The 20,911-nt window shown below is 34.0% G+C and overlaps 1 protein-coding gene across 3 annotated transcripts; it reads right to left on the reverse strand.

Moving 5' to 3' along the window:
- Positions 1 to 1,386: 1,386 nt before the first annotated feature.
- Positions 1,387 to 13,322, reverse strand: LOC142612093 (uncharacterized). Of its 3 annotated transcripts, none has more exons than XM_075784221.1 (9): positions 12,962 to 13,322; positions 9,702 to 10,281; positions 9,399 to 9,480; positions 9,130 to 9,205; positions 8,805 to 8,885; positions 6,648 to 6,781; positions 5,484 to 5,736; positions 3,695 to 3,758; positions 1,387 to 2,227 (listed from the first exon to the last, which is right to left on the reverse strand). In XM_075784221.1, exons 2-9 carry the CDS (start codon positions 10,222 to 10,224, stop codon positions 1,632 to 1,634), a joined length of 1,809 nt encoding a protein of 602 aa, XP_075640336.1. In that variant the 5' UTR covers positions 10,225 to 10,281; positions 12,962 to 13,322; the 3' UTR covers positions 1,387 to 1,631. The 3 variants fall into 3 exon arrangements, with proteins under 3 accessions (XP_075640336.1, XP_075640344.1, XP_075640340.1); XM_075784229.1 differs by having other exon boundaries at positions 1,387 to 2,221; positions 12,962 to 13,251; XM_075784225.1 differs by lacking the exon at positions 12,962 to 13,322 and adding an exon at positions 12,747 to 12,884.
- Between the last annotated feature and the right edge of the window lie 7,589 nt (positions 13,323 to 20,911).

The raw sequence follows: 20,911 nt of genomic DNA on the forward strand, positions 1-20,911 counted from the left end.
TATAAGAGTGATAGGCAGTCATAGGGCTTAGGAGAATGCAATTATGAAAGAAAATAAATATATCCAGGATTTTGAAGGGAATATTGGTAAAATGACATTTAGTTAAATGGGTCAGACATATCAAACAGGTTCCTTGAGTTGGACTCAAACATAGTACGTTCATTAAATTCGCCAGTCACGTAAACTCGAATTTAACACGAATTCATTAAGCCTCAATTCATAACCTATTAATTTCATGTTATATTGTGCTCGCGGGTCATGTTGGATTTTGCCGCCCTTATGTAGGAGATGGATTTATAATCAACCGTTATACGACTTTGATGATAGCAATAAGAATCTATCAAAAAGTAAAAAGCAAATGTAAAAATGGCATGTGTAATTAAGAATTTAAAAAAAAAAAAAAAAAAAAAAAACTCCTAACTCCTTTCTATATATATATATATATATATATATATATATATATATATATATAATGGATGAGTTATCATATGGATTTTTTCTTTAGGTTTTTAGCTTAATTGGTGTCAACGGGATGTGGATGAAATATTGTTATAATTTAAACCAATCAATAAGTGCATCTCTCATAATCTTTATAGATCTATTAATGGTTAAGTTTATATAATATTGTAGGTTTTAGTTAGCTTAACAGGTAATTTTTTTTGTCATCAATTTCTGCCTACACTCAAAATCACACCAAAAACCAATTGGCGATGATGAAAAAAGCAATCGTCAAAAGTGAAATTCATAAGTTGAAATGCATCAAAAACTAGTTCATATCTTTGTCTAATGATAAAGAGCAATCATAGTCCCTTAAAAAAAAAAAAATCTATGTTATACGATTTCATAAACAGTGTGACCCCATTAACATGGCATGGCGTTCCCAATCATACTTTCACACTTCATAGGTACGGAAAGAGCAAATATTTCTGACAATACCCAGCAGATTTTTATTTTTAACCTCAATTTATTTATTCTCAAGTTCTGGAAAATTAAACCTTTTTAGTTCAAATATAATAAATTAAACCCTAAGATTTAAATATATAAAAAATAAAAAAAATAAAAAAACAATGCTTCAACCATACTAAATCACAAACACGATTCCATTGTACTTAAATCGGACGTGTTTTAATTTTTTACTTTTGATACTATAACATTCGTTTGTTACTGGATTTTATAGATGGATCATCTTTAAATCTAGGTTTTTCTTTTTTTGTGCGCCCCCACACGTGTGTGTGTGTGTGTGGAGAAACTGGATTGACAATCCGTTACTAAGAGACTAACAGAGTCTCGAACAAGAATAGTCTTTCAATACAATATGAGTAGCCTTCCTAGCTAGAGCATGGGCAACGCCGTTGCATGCGCTTTTTACATGAGAATACATAACAGTTTCATAGAACTTGCATACAATTTGCTAATTAATCAAATAAATGTTAAATACTTTAACATGTTGAACAAGGGAAGGAGCCCATGTCCAACTGAGAGTAAGGGGACCTGTAAAACAATTGGAGAATCACAAGCTGCATGGTAAGCACCATCTAAACTCAACAAAGACCCATCTAAATTTTGTACAAATCCTCTCCCTCTTATATATGTCAGGAAAATCATGTTCACTGGTTACTGCTACAATCACATTAATATCTCCTATGGTAATGCCTGTCTTGTGTATCCCGACTGTGAGATGAAAAATCCTGATAATAGTCATTCACGCCTTCTTCAATATAATTTTCAAATCTGCCTGAGCCATAATCCCTTCGTAAAGGATCTCTACCTCTGTCTGACAGGGACCTCCCAAAGGAAGGGCTTCTTGATCTTGAATAATTACTTCTTGAACTGTAAGAGTTGTAACTAGAATCATAACCACCATACCTTGGAGGGTAACTAGACATGGAAGGGCTAAATCCTGGTTCACAGCCAGGAGGCCCTTCATCCGTGAAATCCCTGTACCTACTTTGCTCACGATGATGGCCTCTGCTCACAGGTTCTGAATAGTGGCCCAATCTGTGATGCACTCTATTCCTGGAAAGATCTGAACTCGAAGATCCATCTGCCCAAAGTCTTTCATTAGCATTTTCTGGAATTGGCCCATTTACTCCAGGAAATGGGACACTCATTTTCCTCCGAGGTTCAGGATATCCTGCTTCAACAATTTCGCCATCCTCCTGTTCTTCCTTATTTTCTCCATCAGCATATATTGTAATCCCTGATGGCTGATCCTCAGTATCTGCATCTAAAAAAGCAAAGATATGCATTACAGAGAATCAAAATCAAATGTGAAAACACCAAAGAAAAACCACAAAGATGACTAGCAGTAGAATAAATTAAAGATCTGCCAGTCATACAGACATTATACTAGGATAATTAGCCTACAGTTCAAAGTTTGAGAACTCTTCCCCCGCCCCTGCCCCTGCCCCTGCCCCTGCCCCTGTTGTTATCTCCATCCCATTTTCTTTTCTTCTTTTGTATGGGAGTGTACTTCCCAGAACCCCACGCTTTCAGAAACATAACATAATCCCAAAGCTCATTAAATGAGAAGAATAATCTCCGTAGGAATTCTCTTTCCCATATCCTAAGTAATTATCGCCAAGAGTATCCTAAAAATTCATAAATTATATTGCCTCCTATTGACGTCCTTGCATATCAAAATACTCACTGATGAAGTATATTCACAAGAGTGACATTTTCTAAAAATAAAGATCTCATTATCATTTTTGAGCCTCCTTGGACATCAAACTAGGGTGGTTGATACCGTACCAGTACCGACCGGTACATACCGTACTGGCCGGTACATACCGTACTGGCCGGTGCACTGGTACCGCACCGGTACCAGTACACTTCTATTTTGTACCGGAAAAAATACCGACCATACCGGCCGCGTACCAGCCATATCGGCCAATTTTGGGCAATACCGGATGTACCGGCCGGTACAAATTTTTTTTTTTTTTTTTAATTTTGTAATTTTTGAATTTTTGTAAAGGCATAATGGTAACTTGTTTACATTAACTTATTAATATTATTTGTTTTCTTAGTATGAATGAACAACTAAGCTTTCTATTTTTTATATTGTGTTTTTTTTTCTTTTAATTGATACTAAAGTCTAAAACTATGAATAATTTGTTCTGAATTGAAGTAATGTTTTATGATAAACTTTTATATTTACTATAATATAAGTGAAATATTATATGCTTATAAACATGGTTCTAGAGATTTTGGTGTGTGTGTATATAAAATAGCGCTAAACCTGAAACGGTACACCAGTATTAACCGGTATCCGAAATATATCGTACCGGTGGCCAGACCGGTACGGCCTCCGGTACGGTATTGACTTCCTTGCATCAATCTAGTTTTATCTTCTATTTTTCTACGCAATGAAATCAGCCTGATTAAAAAGCACAAAACCTCGGAAATAATGAACAATAATAATCATATTGTTTGAGCTAGCCATTGGCTTGCAGTGATTGTAGCCAATATTGATCTCTCCTTTTCCTGTCTGACTGATGGACTAATATCAATTAAATGAAGCAGGAGTAAGGGGATAGGTAGCAGAAGGGAAAGATGAAAAAAATATATTCTGCTAACCGAAAACCATTTTTACTTTCCTGTAAATCTAGCATTTCAGAATTTAATTGTTGCAATTTTGAACTTTCAAGCCAAAAAACTTAATATCACAAAAAGTAAGCAAAACATAATCAAATACCTAGATATCCTGGTGGGTATCCTAGTTCTCGCATTCTGTTGAGCCAAGGGGGTGGGTCAAGCTCCTGCATAAAAAAATAGTTTTAAATCCCTGAAAAGAAGCCAAACTACAATAACCTGCAAAGTTTCATCTTTACTAAGTTATATTCCAGCAAGAATAATTGACAACCATGTCATCTTCATTATACGAACAAAAGAAAAGTGATCATGATAATACGTATTTGTTATGACACACTGAATAGATTCAAATCCAACATCCATATTTGATAGCAGCTTTGACACAACTCACTTAGGTCCATATTAACAGATTCATGACTAGTATACTTGAGAATGTAACCCTAAAAGCCTATTTTAAGTGAAATAAGAAACAATCTGAGCATTCAAAAACAAAAATTAATAGATGTTAAATGAAATTGGAAGTGCAAAACAATACTGACTCAGGTCCATCATAACCTAAAACATTGCAAGGGTTGATATGTCAAGAGAGGTTGTTTACAAATGAAATGACAACAAGACAGCCTTCTAGCTTAACCACTAGAGTTAGGCTTTGTAAATTCTATTTCACCTTTCAGCTCTAAAGCACCATTTCCTTCAGCTAAAACTGAAGTCCATCATTCATATATGGATTGTGCCCTGAATAAAAACACATGATTTCCATACACAGTCACTGGTGGTAGTAGGATTGGGTGGTAAGATGATGATGAAGAGAGCCACTTAGTGTGCGTTTGGCTCCAAATTAAAAAGCCAGCTTATTTTTGTATTATTCATGGTCCCACTGTGCTTTTTGGTACTATTCATGAGTCCTACTGTACTATTTCAACTAATTTTTGTCTTTATCTACAGTGCTTTCAGCAAAAAGTTTTCAATTTCAGCAAAATAAGCGAATCCCAAATAGACCCTTAGATTCCTAAATATTTGGAAATTGGAAAACAAAGCATTTTTTTAGTATCATTTGTCAAAATCTGCACAAGATCTTTTATATATAAATTAACTAAAAAATTAGTGCATTAAATATGGATGGTTGATCAAAGTTTAATACTGGTGTATGCCAGATTTCATTAGTTGCATATTGAATCACCAGATCTGCTGAATTTTGCATGCCTCTGACAAATACTGGTATACTGACAATGGTGTAAACTGGGATTTTTTGAATTGAAATCTCTGTTCATGGGTAAAATTGCCCCCACAGAGATAAATAATTCAGCAGTGCAAAATTATTCATGGAAATGCAACTTAAGTCAACCTAGTTTATAACACAATCACTAAGGTCGGGTTACATGAATGTTTTTGCTTACCACAGAGATAAATAATTCAGCAGTGCAAAATTTTTCATGGAAATGCAACTTAAGTCAACCTAGTTTCTAACACAGTCACCTAGGTCGGGTTACATGAATGTTTTTGCTTACCTTTGCGCTTCATTATTTAAGTGTGTTTGGGTTAGGATTAAAAATTAAAATTATTTCACTTTTCAATTTATTTTTGTTACTATTTATGGGCTCCACTGCACTTTTTGGCACTATTCATGGACCTCACTTTACTATTTTAACTAACTTTTACCTTTATCTACAATATTTACAGCAATAATTTTTCAGTTTCAGCAAAATAAGCGGTATCCAAACACACCCTAATGACATAAGAATGAAATTAACTTATATACCATCTTCCTTGGTAATCGTAGCATCCAATAAGATCTCAGTATTACATATTTAGTAGTAACTTTGTTGCAAGACTTAATCCAGCATGAAAACATCACTATGAATAATAATAGAGTACCATCATGAAAACCATACCCCAAGGCCCAAAAGTTTCCGTGTTTCGGCATCAAGAGCACCTGGCCTTAAACCATCATACTTCCCACCAGGGGTATTCTGATAATATCGAGTTGGATTGCGTGAACCGGCATTTTGATTGCGTTTGGACATATGCTGTTTGCGTGCATTATTGACAGCAGCATTGTTACGAGGCTTTGGGCATTCTTTCAGAGAATGATTGTAAGAAGCACAATTGAAACAACGACTTGCAGCATCTAACCTCTCCAAGCCTCTACAATTTTCATAATAAAGGGAAAAGAGGGAAAAAAAAAAAATCATAAGCCAGTCTAACAAAACAAATTTCATGTAAATGTCAGTGATGTTTTTTTCTTCTATCCTTTCCAGTTTTTTTTTTTTTTTTTGATAAGTAATAAACTTTATTGAAAGATACTATACGAAAGGCCAGAGCACACAGGACATGTACTAAGGTAGGCAAAAAAAAAAAAAAAAAAAAAAACAGAACTAAGAAATATAAAGATTACATCTATCATCCTTTCCAGTTGTTGAGAAGCAATTCTTTAATCAAACATGCAAAAAGGCACACTATTTTAATTGTCACCAAAAGATAAAGTAGGATAATAGTACTCATCAAAAAAAATAAAGTAGGATAATAGTTACTAAAGGAAAACCATCTCCATGGGAATTTTGTCAATGAAACGGACCCAAAGAGATCCAAATATTGCACCAATGCATTATTCAGCTGGGTGACCTTCATTCTCCACAATCTATATATCAGGGATTTTGATGCAGCAAGGCTGTAATTCATTGAACACAAGATAATTTCAAATCTTTTTGACCTCTAATAGTACTATAATTTTCTTCCTAGTTGTTTACACTTGCCAAGGCACCATTAGTCAGCCTATGCAATATTTCAGGAAGACCATGAATCTCATTGATCTTTATCCTAATCTTACAAGGAAGCTCAAAATATATAACAAATTAGCATTCTTTCAACCAGTCACAAAAACTATTACATGTCCAAAATTTATTTTATTATTATCATTATTTTTATTGATAATTACAAACATACCTACTAGTTTTGAACTCATGACCTCACCCTTCACCTTGCTCTTAGAAGAGCTTATTAACAAACCAATGGTAAGCTTTCATTTATAAACAACACAAAAAGTAAAGAGAACTTACCCCTCCACGTTACTTGAACCTTCAGCTGAAGTCAAACCTAATGCATATCCACGATCATAAAGGGGCACAGAGTTACTATCCAAAGGAATGAACTTGTCCTGCTGCTTCCCTGTTTGGTTGTCCAACCAGAAAGACTGCACATACATTAAACAATTAAAACTCAAACAACACTTTTTATCCGATGTCATGAGAAATATAAATACTTATGAGTAATGCTTTACGCATATACTAGATGTCATTCGAATTGTAGAACAATGGTAAGAGCATGGGGCATCTCCTCTATTGGGCTAAAAACAAGGAGATTTCCCTAGAATGAGTAATTGTAAAACTACAACAGTCTGAGGATGGCTAAAGAAAACAGAACCATCAAATTAATTAGAAAGATCAAACAAAGATTTTGTTTCCATTACTCATGAAGCTTTTTTTTTTTTAAATGATGTGGAACCTCACCAAGGCAGGACCTTTGGACCCACCCTTGGGAGTAAAGCATGGATACACGCCCCCACTTGCTAGAACCATGTAGATAATCTAGGGGAACTCGTAATAGGGATTGAACCCAGGACGTCTGGGTCTACAGCTCATTCCAAGCCACCAACCACTAGGCTGCACCCGAACGGGTTAGTCATGAAGCTATTTATTTTTTCACGATATCCAATAAGTTCTAATAAATCCCTACTTATCAAAAAAAAAGGTCTAATAAATCCCAAAGTATTAAGTTATCAAATACTGATTAATGAGAAAAATCAGGAAACAAACTTAACTGCAGTTACCAAAGCTAGATATAGTTGAAATTAACATTCAACTGCATCTATCACCGTAAAATTTGTGTGGTAGGTACCTATATATATCAAAGGGCCCTGCTAATGTTTCTGATATTACCAATAATCACCACTGAAGTTGGACTGCCAAGTGCCAAAATCATATGAGTTTTTACTATTTGTAACATTTCAGTTGAAAATAAACCGAAGAAAATGTAGACACTAACCTAGCATGAATTCTATGACACTAATACAATTAAAGATCACTATTAATATTCAAAATCCTTTCAAACTAATAAAAATTTGTCTTGCATCAACATGGCTACTTACTAAGGCAAACAAACACGCTTAACATTATTTATAAATACATCAATTCATACATAAACCATGAAGTTTGTAAAGACACACTAGCATGGATGATGTGATAGAGACAATACGTCTTATTGCTGTTACAAAATTATGATTTAAAAAAAAAAAAAGAGGAATCTTAACATTTGAGCATAACATAGAGTTCTTACATCCATTTTTTTTTCCATGTCAAGCACACCGAAGCATAAGCATGTCTAGAGCTTCATTTTGAGAAGTTGAACATTAGTCAGTGATGACAGGCATGAGAAATTATTCAGTACTCCTTCAACATTGCTCTAAGCTCTCAAATACTGTAGGCCCATCATTTATGTGAGAACCCAGATTGCTAGTCTGGAAGTACTGAACAATTTCAGCACTATCGTACACTACTAATTTCAGCACATTGGTAGGTGCTTTTAACCTTACCTTCCATCACACACTTTTATGTTTCCAGGTAAGACATTATTAAACATGTCAGTATCCAACTCCCTTTTTTCCCATGCACTAACTTAGATGATGTAGGACAGCAGCTGCCAAATGCTATTAAGTTCTATTCTTAACAGATTTGGGCAGCTAACAGATAGGAAGGAATGAGGTATAATGTTTAAAGGTTTGAACTCGAGCTTGATAAGATTGAATCTTGATGGCAATAGTTGGCTAGAACATAGTTAAACATGTGCAAGGTCATCCTGTTAATTCCTAAATTATAAAATGCAGGATGCTTTTGCCTTGCAAATATGCTATTATCTATTTTGATAAGTCCTGTGTAACTGTTGTGAAGCCATGTATTTCAATGAAGTTAGCAAATATCACCCAGAAAAAAAATGTTGAATGAAATATTTAGGGAGTTCATTATATTCCACTCATTCTTTATATATTGATAAACATAAGTAGGTATGAACATCAATGAAAAAAAAGCACCCAAAAATCCAAAACCAACTATAACACTGCCCCCCAAAAGAGAAAATTCTCACTCACACGAGATATATAACTAAAGCTTTTGACACAATCTGGATCTATGCAGGATCTGAAATAAAAACAGTAAACTCACCACAGCAGATGTCTTCTCCAAGCCAACATGTAGAGCAGGAAAGAACATTTCTTCACCAGATTCAAAGACTTCGTTAGGATCCTGAACAGATAAATAATTCAGACTAGCTTTTAGTACAAATGATTTAAGGCCTGGCAACAAACTCTGTGCAATTCATTATTAATTGACCAAGGCGCTTCGAGTTAATTTGAGGAAAGAAAGGAGTGAAAACATGCACCATTCAGGAGAAGACAGCAATCTAATTAGTGAAGTAGAGAACACCGCAAGGATGAAGAAATATAATCAGAAACCGAATATTCATCATTTAGAGACTAGTGATAATTACTTGGGTCGAAGAACCATGTTGAGCATGCCATTGTGACCATTGCTGTAATAGTTCCTCAAGCTTCCGTTTACTAGCTCTGGAAAAAGTACAAGAATCTACTAACATCAGACTATTATAATTTCATCAAAAGAATATTTTTCTTAGATCAGCAATATTAGTTTTTTAGATTTTTTTTTCCCTGAATTTTGGTATGTCTGTGTCTAGACTGTTTTAAATATGCAAGCAAGACTTTCTAATATGTTCTGCACAGGCGATTACTTCAAACCAACCTTGTTAAGGAATTATACATGACACGCACAGAGGGTTGCTGTTCATCAACTGTCATTCGGGCTCTCTTAACACCAGATATATCTAGCATGCTGAATTATGGAGAACAAAGATTCCAGGATCATATCATAAATTACAGAGAACTAATTTTACTACAAACACAAAAGGTGATAAATTTGTATTATTTCATTAAGGAATTATTGCACTGTATATATTTGCATGCATTACTTTTCAACTCACTAAGTCAATAGAGGAGTGCAGAATTGTGAAGAAACAACCGCAGGAAATCAACTATGAAAGGATACAACGGCCATCCATCTTGTCACTTCCAATGAGACATTCATCTCGAACAGCAAGGCAACTGTTCTCAGTATGCACTTTAGAGCTGACGTTATTCAACTCCTCAGCAACCATAATGGTTCCAGTCAATTCAACACTCACTTGCACAATAGATGGATTGCCAACCAACTCATTATTAGGTTGAGAATTAGAGTCACTGGGACTATAACTAGAAGTAGGAATTCCGTTCTCGATTCCACTACCAGAAATGTTAGAAGCAGGGAGGCTAGTCAAATCTTCAGTTTCCATATCTGAACTATTGTCAACCAAATCCTTTTTTAGGTTGGCTTCTGCTATTAAAGGAATATCTTCATATTGAGCATCACCCTCATGCAAACTGTGCTCTCTACATGGTTGGTCTTCTTTATGCTCAGATTTAGTAGGCATGTGATCAATTGTCCCATAATTAGAATTACAAAGTTCATTGTTCTCACTTCCATTTCCATTATCATCAGAAGTGGGTAGGCCACCCAACTCCCCAGCTTCCATATTCAATGAACCAACTTTTGTTTTATTGGCTCCAGTGAGCAAATTGAATAATTTATTCTGCATGAGAGGAATTATAATTAGTGAAACACAAAATCAAAGTCAATAATCCACACATCTATACGTGTATCTATCTGCATGTGTATGCATGTATGTGTATATATGTTCCTCATGGACCATGGCTGTAGCACGTGGAAAGACATTTGGGGTGAATGAGCTCATGGATTTACTTTACTCTAGATAGGCTGTAGAAAGTAATGAGGAATTGATTAGATAATAATAATAAAAATTCTTGTAAGGGTGCTTTTTTTAAAATATGTGCACACGAGGTTCCTCAACTTTTGATATAACTAATTATTACTTACCAAAAAAGAAAGTCGATGCTGGCTCAGCTCAAGAAAAGCTTGTTTAAATTGTTTATTTAGCACACGAGCCAAGTTCAAGCCTAAATTTACACTACACTACAAAACAAGCCAAGCTCAAACATAATAATGTGTTCATGAACAAACTTGTGAGTATGAAGCTTGATTCAAGTAGACTTTACTATGGCAAAACACACACACACACACACACACACACACAAAAAAACCTCCCTCATCAACAATAGAAAACACAAGGCAACCTAAAGAATCACAAACAAAGAATTACAAGTATTTGAAAGCAATTCAGTAAAGCCTGTAATAGTACTGCTGTCATTGAGACCAACCCAGGACCGTCAACCATTCACAGATTAATCCAAGAAAATAAGTCTTCAACTGTATTTCCGAGATTTGCACATCTTTAAAAGTACAGTAATTTTGCTCCCTCCACAAAATTCCCATCAGACACAAAAGAGCTAAATTCCACATAGCTCCACACGCATACACATAATCACAATTAATTAACAAATGATCCATTGTCTCCCCACTGTGCCTACACAAACTACACCACTTTACTAATATGACTCCTCTCTTTCTAAGATTATCATTAGTCAAAATCTTCCCCCACATTGCTGTCCATGCAAAAAAACCAACCTGATTTGGGGCTTTGGCAGTTGGCAGACCAAATTTCTCTCAATGGGAAACAGACTTCCCTTGGGGTTTCGAAAACACCTTAATATGACTGAATGTGAAACACCCTAGTACCACTCAATTGCTAGCTCAGTCTGTCAGGACTTTCACTCCTTGGCCTATTTGAATACAATATTCCAAGCACAGATGCAATAGAATCCAATCCCAAATCATTACTGTATGAGTAAGCAGACAATCTGATGCTTCTAACCCCCATCAGTATTACATCCCAAGCAGGAAGATATTTGAAGGATCCGAGTCAGCTACTACAGAGTACAAGACCAGTACAACTCTTTCATGCCAAAATTGCAAAGTTGCACTCAATCTCCAATCCCTACTTCAAAGTGCACAATGCTGACAAACCTATCCCATCCCAGCCTGATACTCTTCCATAAGCTACAACCATGAGTTTTGTGCACTGCCATAGCATCGTTGTTCGAATTATTGTTTGTAATTTATTAATAATATAAATAGCCCATTTTTGTGGTAATAATTATATATAACTTTTAATGCAAAGTTAGTGAATCAAATTTTTATAAGTACATAAACAAAAATCATTCTATCTAATTAACTGAAATAATTTTTTTTATAAGTAATTAAAATAATATAATTTAAACTATACTTGGGTTCAATCCCCACTAGGAGTTCTCCTGGATTACCGATTCTGGTGGGTGGGGTCGTGTATCCATGGTTTACTCCCCAGGAGTGGGTCAAAAGGGAGCTTTGGTGAGGTTCCACGACCACAAAAAAAAAACTAGACCATACTTCAAGTATTAATTATTAGCATAGATTCTTTCTCAAAAAAAATAAAAAAAATTATTAGTATATATTTGTGAAAGGGTAAAAATTTAAGTCATATCGTTTACTATATGTTGGAAAATAATAAGTTAATCAAATAGTCGGTGAACAAGCTTGAGCTTGTTTGACAACAAAATAAACCAAGCTTGAACATATAATCTAGTTTGGTCATGAGCTCGAACTCAACTCATGTTTGAAACAAAATTAAATGATCAATCCTGAACTTGAATACACTGCTCTGCTTGTCTCTTTTGCAGCCCTACATGTTTCAAAATTTTACAATAATAACTTGATATTCTATTTCTACATAAGAATGAAATAGCTTCATCCCAATGTCTTAAAAACTAGCTGAAAAGCCTACCAAAACAATTTGTAACCTATTTCTTAAATGCCAACCCACATAGGGAAATTTTAATCCAAAATTTGAGATAAAATTAAAAACGCATATTTTAATCTAAAACCTCCACACATATACAATACACACACAAGCAAACATATCCAAAAGCTACTACTAAAATATAAGGTAAAGGAGAAATTTGAATCTAAAACCTCCACAAACACATAAACAAGCACATAATCAGTGACAGTAATGTTAATCTAAAAGCTCTCAACTTTGAAAGCAAAGATATATAAAACAAGTAGAAACAGCAATGACAATAAAACAAGAAACAAGTATACCGATAATGTTCCGTTTGGTTGCCGAGAAAACGCAGGAAAATACAATAAAGACGAGAATCACAAGTCCAAAATAGACCTAACCTAATAGTCGAGGAAAAGAATCCTCAACTTTATTAATATTGAATTTTCCGGAGCTTTCTGGGGAACCAAACGGAGAAGAGAAAGTTAGGGTTTTGGAAAAAAAAAAAAAGTGGGGGAAGGAATGAATGAATTACCTTAATAGAGGAGAGTGAATGAAAAAGCAAAAAAAAAGGAGAATGAGAAAGTGATTTGTCCAATTGGGGGAGAGAATCCAAAGGAGAATATTTTATAGTTATACACCACAAGCTGAAGCCTGAAAGAGAAGAAGAAAAAGAGGAAGAAGAAGAAGTGTGGATCTAACTATCTATCTATCTATTTCGACTTTGAGTGAGAGAAAAGTGATTCGAAGCGTCGCAGAGAGAGAGAGAGAGAGATTGGGTGCGGTGAGATTAGGGTACGATCTTTGTCGGCGTCCAATTGCGTTTCTGACTTTACTCTTCTATTTTTTTGTCAGCAGATTCGGAGAAAGATCTGTGTGGCACTGTGGGTGGCGTGATTCCAATTTCCAATCACCAATGATTAACGCTTTTTCAACCAAAAAAAAAGATTAACGCTTTTGCATACTAAATAATAAATTTATTTATTTTTCCCTCGTTGAATTTGAGAGTAAATTTTACCCTCGTGTGTTTTTTTTTATTTTTCAAGATGAACTATTATTTTGATTCTTAAATTCTACCAAAAATTTAGTTTTCGACTCTAACTTAGGCTGCGTTTGTTTCAGTGTAAAATATTTTTCGAGTGTAAAATAATTTCAGGTGAAAATATTTTCTAGTATTTGGTTGTATTTTAAAAATTAGATTAGAAAATATTTTAAGTGTTTGGCAACATTTTGAAAATGCAAATTTTCTACTAATTTTTCACATTTTCTCAACTTCCAAACAAATTATATAATAGAAAATTGCAATATATAAACTTTTAAAGAAACAAAAATCAAAACAAAATCATTCTCAAAACAAAACCATTCGGTCAAACTGAGAGAGATCGCAACCATAAACCCAGACACCACCGGCCACTACAAACCTAGCCACCATCATCCACCACATAACCAATTAATCTAAAAAATCATAATCAAAATCAAAACTCATTAATCTCAAAATCAATATCAACACTATGTACCAAAACCCATAATTCACCACCATTGAAACCCACAAACCACCATAGCCAATGATCCACCACCCCTAATCGACCACCATTAACGCTTAAACTCACCCCCAACCCACCACCATTGAAATCCATGAATCACCCCAACCACCAATCCTCCAAAACCCAAGCAAAAATGTTATTTTACAAAAAAAAAAAATTAAGGTAGCGACGGCATAGGTGGTAGAAGGATGGGTCTAATGAGTGAGAGAGAGGACGAAGGTAAAGTAGATGAGAAACTACCTTCACTGGCAAAGAGGCTTGCAGGCACGACAATGAGGCCATGGGTTGGGGACTGGGATGTGGTGAAATCGGGGTGGGTTTAGCTGGGTTCATTAAAGATGGGTTGAGCACGATGGAGGAGCTGAGCCGGCACGATTAGATCGCGATGGGTTTGAGCAGCGCAATCAGACCGGCAAGGCTGTGGGTCGGGGACTGGATCTGGTCTTCCCTGGCGATAGCTCTCTCTATCCTTCGGCTTGGGCTTGGCGTGAGTGATGAGAGTGAGTGAGGAGAAAAATTTTCTGAGGAAAGTGGAAATGGTTTGAAGGTAAAATGAAAGTATAAAATGGTTTCCAAGTGTGAGTGGGTATTTTATGGTCAACTGAAATCTATTTTCAGTTTGACCGTAATTTTCTATGTTGTCAAACACCAGCAACAATGTAAAACAATTTCAAGAATTCAATTACATGTGAAACAAACGCAACCTTAAGTAGTTCTTTTTTTATCTTTAAACTTTGCAATGAGCCTTTTCTAATAGTTTAAAGACAAAAATAGAAAGAAAAAAAAAACAAATTTTTATATAATTTAGAGACGAAAAACAGATCTTTTAAAATTTAGGGACAGAAAGCTTCTTTTTTCTTTTTCTTTTTTGTAAAATTTAAAAACCAAAATGTTATTTTACCTTTTTTTTTCCGTATATTATATATATTTTTATCACGTCAATAGTTGGGTGTGAGGAATTTTAATCTTGATGTTAACTACTATAAGACTCTCGGCTTCTTTTACTTTTTACTTTTAGTTTTGATAAACGCAAGGCTCTTGGCTTCATGTTACATTTAAGTTATAATCTTTCAATGGTAATATTTGATCTGATAAATTCGGATTAAAATGAAATTATTAAGATTGTGTACAAATAAATAAAATTTGCATGTTGTGCACAATTTCGCATCTTGATCATTTAAATGAAATCATTAAAGTTTTTCAAGTTAAAAGATTTTGCATTTTGTGGACAACCTTACCCCTCACTTTTCAAAGGGTAAATTACACTTAACCTATTTATGATTTTGCTATATCACAATTTAGTCCTTGGGATGACAATTGAAGGCTTGAAGCTACCATATGGGCATCTTATCCGACTTGTCCAGATGTGGTGGGTTTTACTTGTCTTGTCACTTGTGTAGTAAATGGGTGCGGGGTGGGGATCATTGCCTTCGAGCTACATTCGACTTGTTTATGTTAAAAATACTAGATATATTTTATAGGGTTCCTATATGTGTGTGTGTATATATTCTTTAGTCTTAAATTTTGGATATGATGTCCCTTAGTGTTGTACATTGTTAAATTTAGGTGTTTATGTTTTAAGTTTGAATTAATTATGCATTTTAATTGTTGTTTTGCTACACTACACTTTAAGATTGTTTTATAATGTTAAACTTGATTTATGAGTTCTTTCTCAACAAAAAAACAAAAAAAAAAACTTGACTTATGAGTTTTAAGTTAATGTAGATAGATTTTGAATTGAGTTTTAATTTTGATAAATTACAAAAATAAAATTTTATTGAGCACGCTAGTACTCACAAGTGCTTGGGAACGAGCAAGAAAAAAAAAATACCATCTTCGAAGTAAAGATGAGGAGAGGTTGGGGGCAGAGAATAGGAAACTCGTTTCATTGATTTTTTAATTGCTATTTTGAGTCTTTTGACCCTTTAAAGTTGGTATTAAATTAATGCTCAAACACAAAACTTAAACAAAAAGGCAATAATGTAAGATTAAGAAGGGATTTTGTAGCGATTTTCTATTTTCTTTAAAAAAAAATTGTGTAGTTGATTTTGGTTTTCTTTTTTGTTTTGTCTTTATTTGGAAGAGATTTTCTACACCTACATTAATTACATGACTACACTATAATAGAAATGTTGATTAAATTGTTTATTGTACTTTCAGTATCCATGGGAACCTTTCACGTCAATATTTGAATAGATGACAGAAAGAAACTGTAAAATGCAATGATGTGGTCAAAACCTAGTTTCTAGACATTATGGGTCCGTTTAGTACATGTGTTTAAACATATGTTTTCAGTTTTTAAATAATATTACACGCATTTATATACACTTTTTCATCCACACGTTGATGCAAATCAAGGAGCTGGTCATACTGACCATACACGTGGAAATGAAGTTGAATTTGCACATGACCCTTTGTCACTTCCTAGTGGCCCAATTACAAGACTTAGAGCCAAACGTTTCAAGAAAGCATTAAATGGGCTAGTCCAAGAGAATTGAGCTGATTTTAAAAAGACCAAAATGGGTTCAGATAATAATCAAGGCTTATTCCATGTCATCAAAGCATTTGAAGAGGCAAATTAAAATATATTAGATCTAATCATTTAGCTTGTTTGACTACCTTTAAAAGTCCAAGAATCCAAAAAAAACGTGGGAACTTGTTTTGGTTAATTTCTGTACTGTTTTCAAAGCTGTAATTATGACTTGCCTGTTCTTGGAGGGTTGTTCTAGGTATATAGATGGGTAGTACGAATTTTAAATATCAATTTTGGTTTTCAGAAAAACTATTTTCCTTGTGAGGTCTTGTGTTCCTCTTGGTTCTTAAAAGAACTCTTGAACTTATCAAGTTAATCTTGTGGCGTTCAAACAACCAAACTTATCACCTTGATTCTTGAGAGTTTCTTAGGAATTCTTGGTGTGTCGTTTTCAATCCAACGTAGTCTTGGTGTTTCATCTGATTAGATGACGGGTCAAGGCTCAACAAATCTTGTTTAACGATCTTGGGGTTCCAAACCATCATTGTTATCGGGTTTCATCACAATTGTTGGTGAAGTTCATATCACACGTATTTCTAAAAAATACAAACAACATTATTAGAACAACGTTACCAAATGACCCCTGTACATTATAAGTTTAAGATAGTCCAAATACATTAAAAATTAGAAATACAATGATGTCTTTTACTTATAATGCACCCTTTTTCCTTTTAATTTATTATTCGTATCTTTGAGTTTGTAAGTTATATATGTGGTCCTCAATCCTCATGCAAGCACGGCAATGATAGGTTTTTGTTTATCAAAATTCCTGTTTGGCATGTTTGCTTCTAAAAACAAGGAACTTACTTTGACTTTCGACTATACTAACCAAAAACTGTATGTGATACCGGATAAAGCAAATGAAGAGGATCTTACTCCCTTATTCTCAAATTCGTGTGGTTCTGTTTACAGTGAAATCTCATCTTTGTAATTATGAACAGAATACATGTGCAGATAAGCCTAGGTCTTTTGTCAGGCTCGTAGGCGTACCTAGCAGTCTCACCTAGTGATTGTGTGGAATGTTTGGCTGAAATCCAATTCCAAATACCTCAAGGAAAATCAAAATTGTTTTGGTTGGTAGTATCATAAAAATCATACCAATACACACACACACACATGCATATATGTCAAGCTTTGTGATAGGTACAATCTGGTTTTGAATAAAAGGACTTAAGAACAGAATTTTCAGCTAACTAGTGGCTGCTGGTGAGATGTAAAGGAGGAAGGGCTTTGTCAAAAGTTGGAAAAACTTGGTAAATGACGAGATATCTGCACTAGCTTTCATATCATCATGGTATAGCCTCAGCAAATAGATAAGGCCTTCCTTTTAAGAATCTCAAAATTGTGTCATTCTGCATTGGGAATGTATTTACTAACTAGTTGGGGCAGCGCATGCAAGGCACGTGCTTGCCATTGTACTTAATAGTCACATAAAGTCAAATATAGAACGTATTATCAGCTTGTCTCTATAATATAAATTCCAATTTAGATCAAACCCACTTGGCCACTTCTACAATCAAATCCTAATTAAAGAAGACTCATATATTCTATGTCATGAAACAATGTACTTTTCAATGCCATCAAAACATTAAATATTATCAAAATTCAAAACATCATAAAGAGTTTATAAAAAATGATCTTTCTCACGACTTTTTATACTCTTAATCTCATTTGCTAATCCACACTTTCTACTTTGTCAAAGGTTTAGGCTCTCAAGTATCTGTAGTGTTAAGCCATAAAACCTTCATGAATTGGCACCTCCACCGTAACACCATTAATCTCCTTCCTCAAAGTAGTTTTATAATTATAAGAACATTAAGCCAGTCAAGCTCAATCGAATAAATCATGAGTCTCGTTCTGATGCATTGTCACTCTTTGAAGGTGTGTTTACAAACCTCCAAGAGTACAATTCTATCCCTGCATGGATTCTAGCACCAGCCACCTCATTGATGGCCACAACATCTGTAATCTCTTTCAAGTCCTCTGCAGTGAGCTTCACTTTCAAGGAGCCAACATTATCATCTACATGCTTAATCTTGGTTGTCCCTGAATGTTTGCAGAAAAGGCAAGTGAAATGTAAAATAGAAAGTTTGTGAAGCATGAAAAAGTAAGGTCTAGGCATAGGGCTGTGAATATGCTAGTACTCATTTTCCACAATACATTACAGAATGATACTAACTAAATAATGACATGTAACAATGAAAATTTTAGGAAAGCTTACAATGCTGATCCCTATGAAAAGAGTACCAGAGGATGATTTATAGACAAATAGAAATGAAGTGCATCAATTTTGTAAACTCTTTAGGCATTTGTGTTCAATTAATAGTTTATATTTATACCAAGGAATATGATTATTTAACAAACCTCAAACTTCAAAAACAAAAACTTTAAGGAACCTCAAGTGTAATGCAGAAAAATATATCCTTTGAATGCTTAGGTTGCTTTTCACAATTCAGCTTTCCTACTATGATGAAAGGTAACCCATCATTAGTTCCGAGAGGACTCGTGCTCTAATAGCTACTTTGAGATTGACAAATTACTTTAATGCACCGTGACAAGGGGGAGAAAGAATTGAAAACTAATCATTTATTACCGTCAGCTTATCAATTTTCTGCAATTTCATTAGATTCTCTCTTGAACAAAACGCCAATTGCAGACCAGCAATTGCCATATAGCAAGTCTACTGCAAGATGTTTGAATCAAAGTAACAAGAAATAGACAGTGTACAAACACTTGAGATGCACATAAATAGAAACTACAAAAATGATGACATCCAATTGCCTTTAGGAGAATATCCAACCTTATTTCAGATGTTTGCAAGTAACATCAGGATTGAGATATTTTTGGATTTCTAGTGTTGGCTAATTCTATGCCAAATTTTTTCATTGTAATATGCAAATATTCCTTGTATTGTATTTCATTGAGTTGTATTTGCATTGGAGACGAGGATCAGAAGCATCCCATGTTAGGTGAATTTACCAATTACTCTAAAAGCTCAAGCTAAGAGACAAGAGTGTAAGCTACTTATTTACAAGTTCTAATAACCTCACTGCCTAATTATGCACAAAGTTTGATCCTTATTGACGAATTAAAATAAAAAAAGCATTCACTTAATTTTATTGCTTAAAATTCAAACCTCTCCGAAGAGAGGCAAAATTTTTAAGCTCTCCATTTGTTTACTTAAGAAAAGAAAAGAAAGAAAGCAAAATTTTGAGCAATTCATTCTTTTTTATTCTATTGGGATTTTCATATTTTAATTCTGACCTCAGCTTCCTAAATTCATAGCTTTGACAAGACAAGTAACAAGCTCAGCTTCTTTTCCGTTTTTTCTCTTATAAAATGACCCAAAATCCAAAATGACACAATCTGAACTATTATTTTTTTCTTTTCTTTTCTTTTTTCACCCCCCTTAAGTTTCTCATAATTGAACTCACATCAGCTTAACTAAGCTTATAGCTTCAACAAGAGAAGTAATAAGCTCACTTTCTTTTCCGTTTTTCTCTTACCAAGAACATCCTTAAATAACAAAACTTGTACTATTTCATTAATTTATACTTTTGTCACCTTCTGGATTTATTATAATTTAATTCTTACATAAGCTAATAGCTTCAACATGAAAAGTAAAAAGCTCACTTTCTTTTCTATTTTTTATTTTCTAAAAAGCCAAAATTACAATAAAACACACACACATATAGATGTGATATATAAAAGACCATCAAACAAACATTAGAAAAAAATGATATTCAAAATTGTCCATTCCTTTGGCTTCCTTATTACTGTTTACAATTCTTGTGGCTTGACAAGCAAGAAAGGAGCTTTAACTCCAAGAATCACATTTTTCTAAAGAAGTCACATTCACAAAATTTCTTGCTTTAACAAAGAAGGCATAATTTCAACAAGGCATGTAAGTTAAATTTCGTTTCTCTATTTATCTTGGTGGCAAGAATAAAAAGAGAGTCAAAATTATGGTTGAAATGAGTTTAAATTGCAAAGAGAAATCTCATTTAAACATCTACTATATCATTTGTCTTAATGACAATTGTGAACCATGAAATTGCAATATTCCAAAGCCAAAATAGGCTTAAACCACAAGCAAGTATTACGTAGTTTCCTATAAAATGTAGTTTCCTATAAAATGTAACGAACGAGGAAAAACCACACATTTGCACAACTATTAACAAAAACATATTTATGCGATATTCTTATATTAAACAAAAATTTAATTACAAATTACAAAAAGTATAAAAATAAATAAATAAGTGAAAAATGATAAGGCAAATAGAAACAAAAGGGGAAAGATAATATTTGAACTCCAAAAAAAAACTTATAACCCAAAATATCTAAGAATTGTAAAATTCAAATTGCTAATACTATTCTTCTTATCCTTTCTGAGTTACCAAATAGACTT

This window comes from Castanea sativa, chromosome 1 (genome assembly GCF_040712315.1).
Source record: "Castanea sativa cultivar Marrone di Chiusa Pesio chromosome 1, ASM4071231v1".
In the NCBI taxonomy this organism is placed as follows: domain Eukaryota; kingdom Viridiplantae; phylum Streptophyta; class Magnoliopsida; order Fagales; family Fagaceae; genus Castanea; species Castanea sativa.

Bases quoted from the DNA above. Each gene is read 5' to 3' on its own strand.
- LOC142612093 (XM_075784221.1), bottom strand. From the start codon at position 10,224: ATGGAAGCTGGGGAGTTGGGTGGCCTACCCACTTCTGATGATAATGGA. The intron at 9,206-9,398 runs GTTGGTTTGAAG...TACTTTTTCCAG, and splicing joins ATGTATAATTCCTTAACAAG to AGCTAGTAAACGGAAGCTTG. The intron at 6,782-8,804 runs GTGAGTTTACTG...ATGTATGTGCAG, and splicing joins TGGAGAAGACATCTGCTGTG to TCTTTCTGGTTGGACAACCA.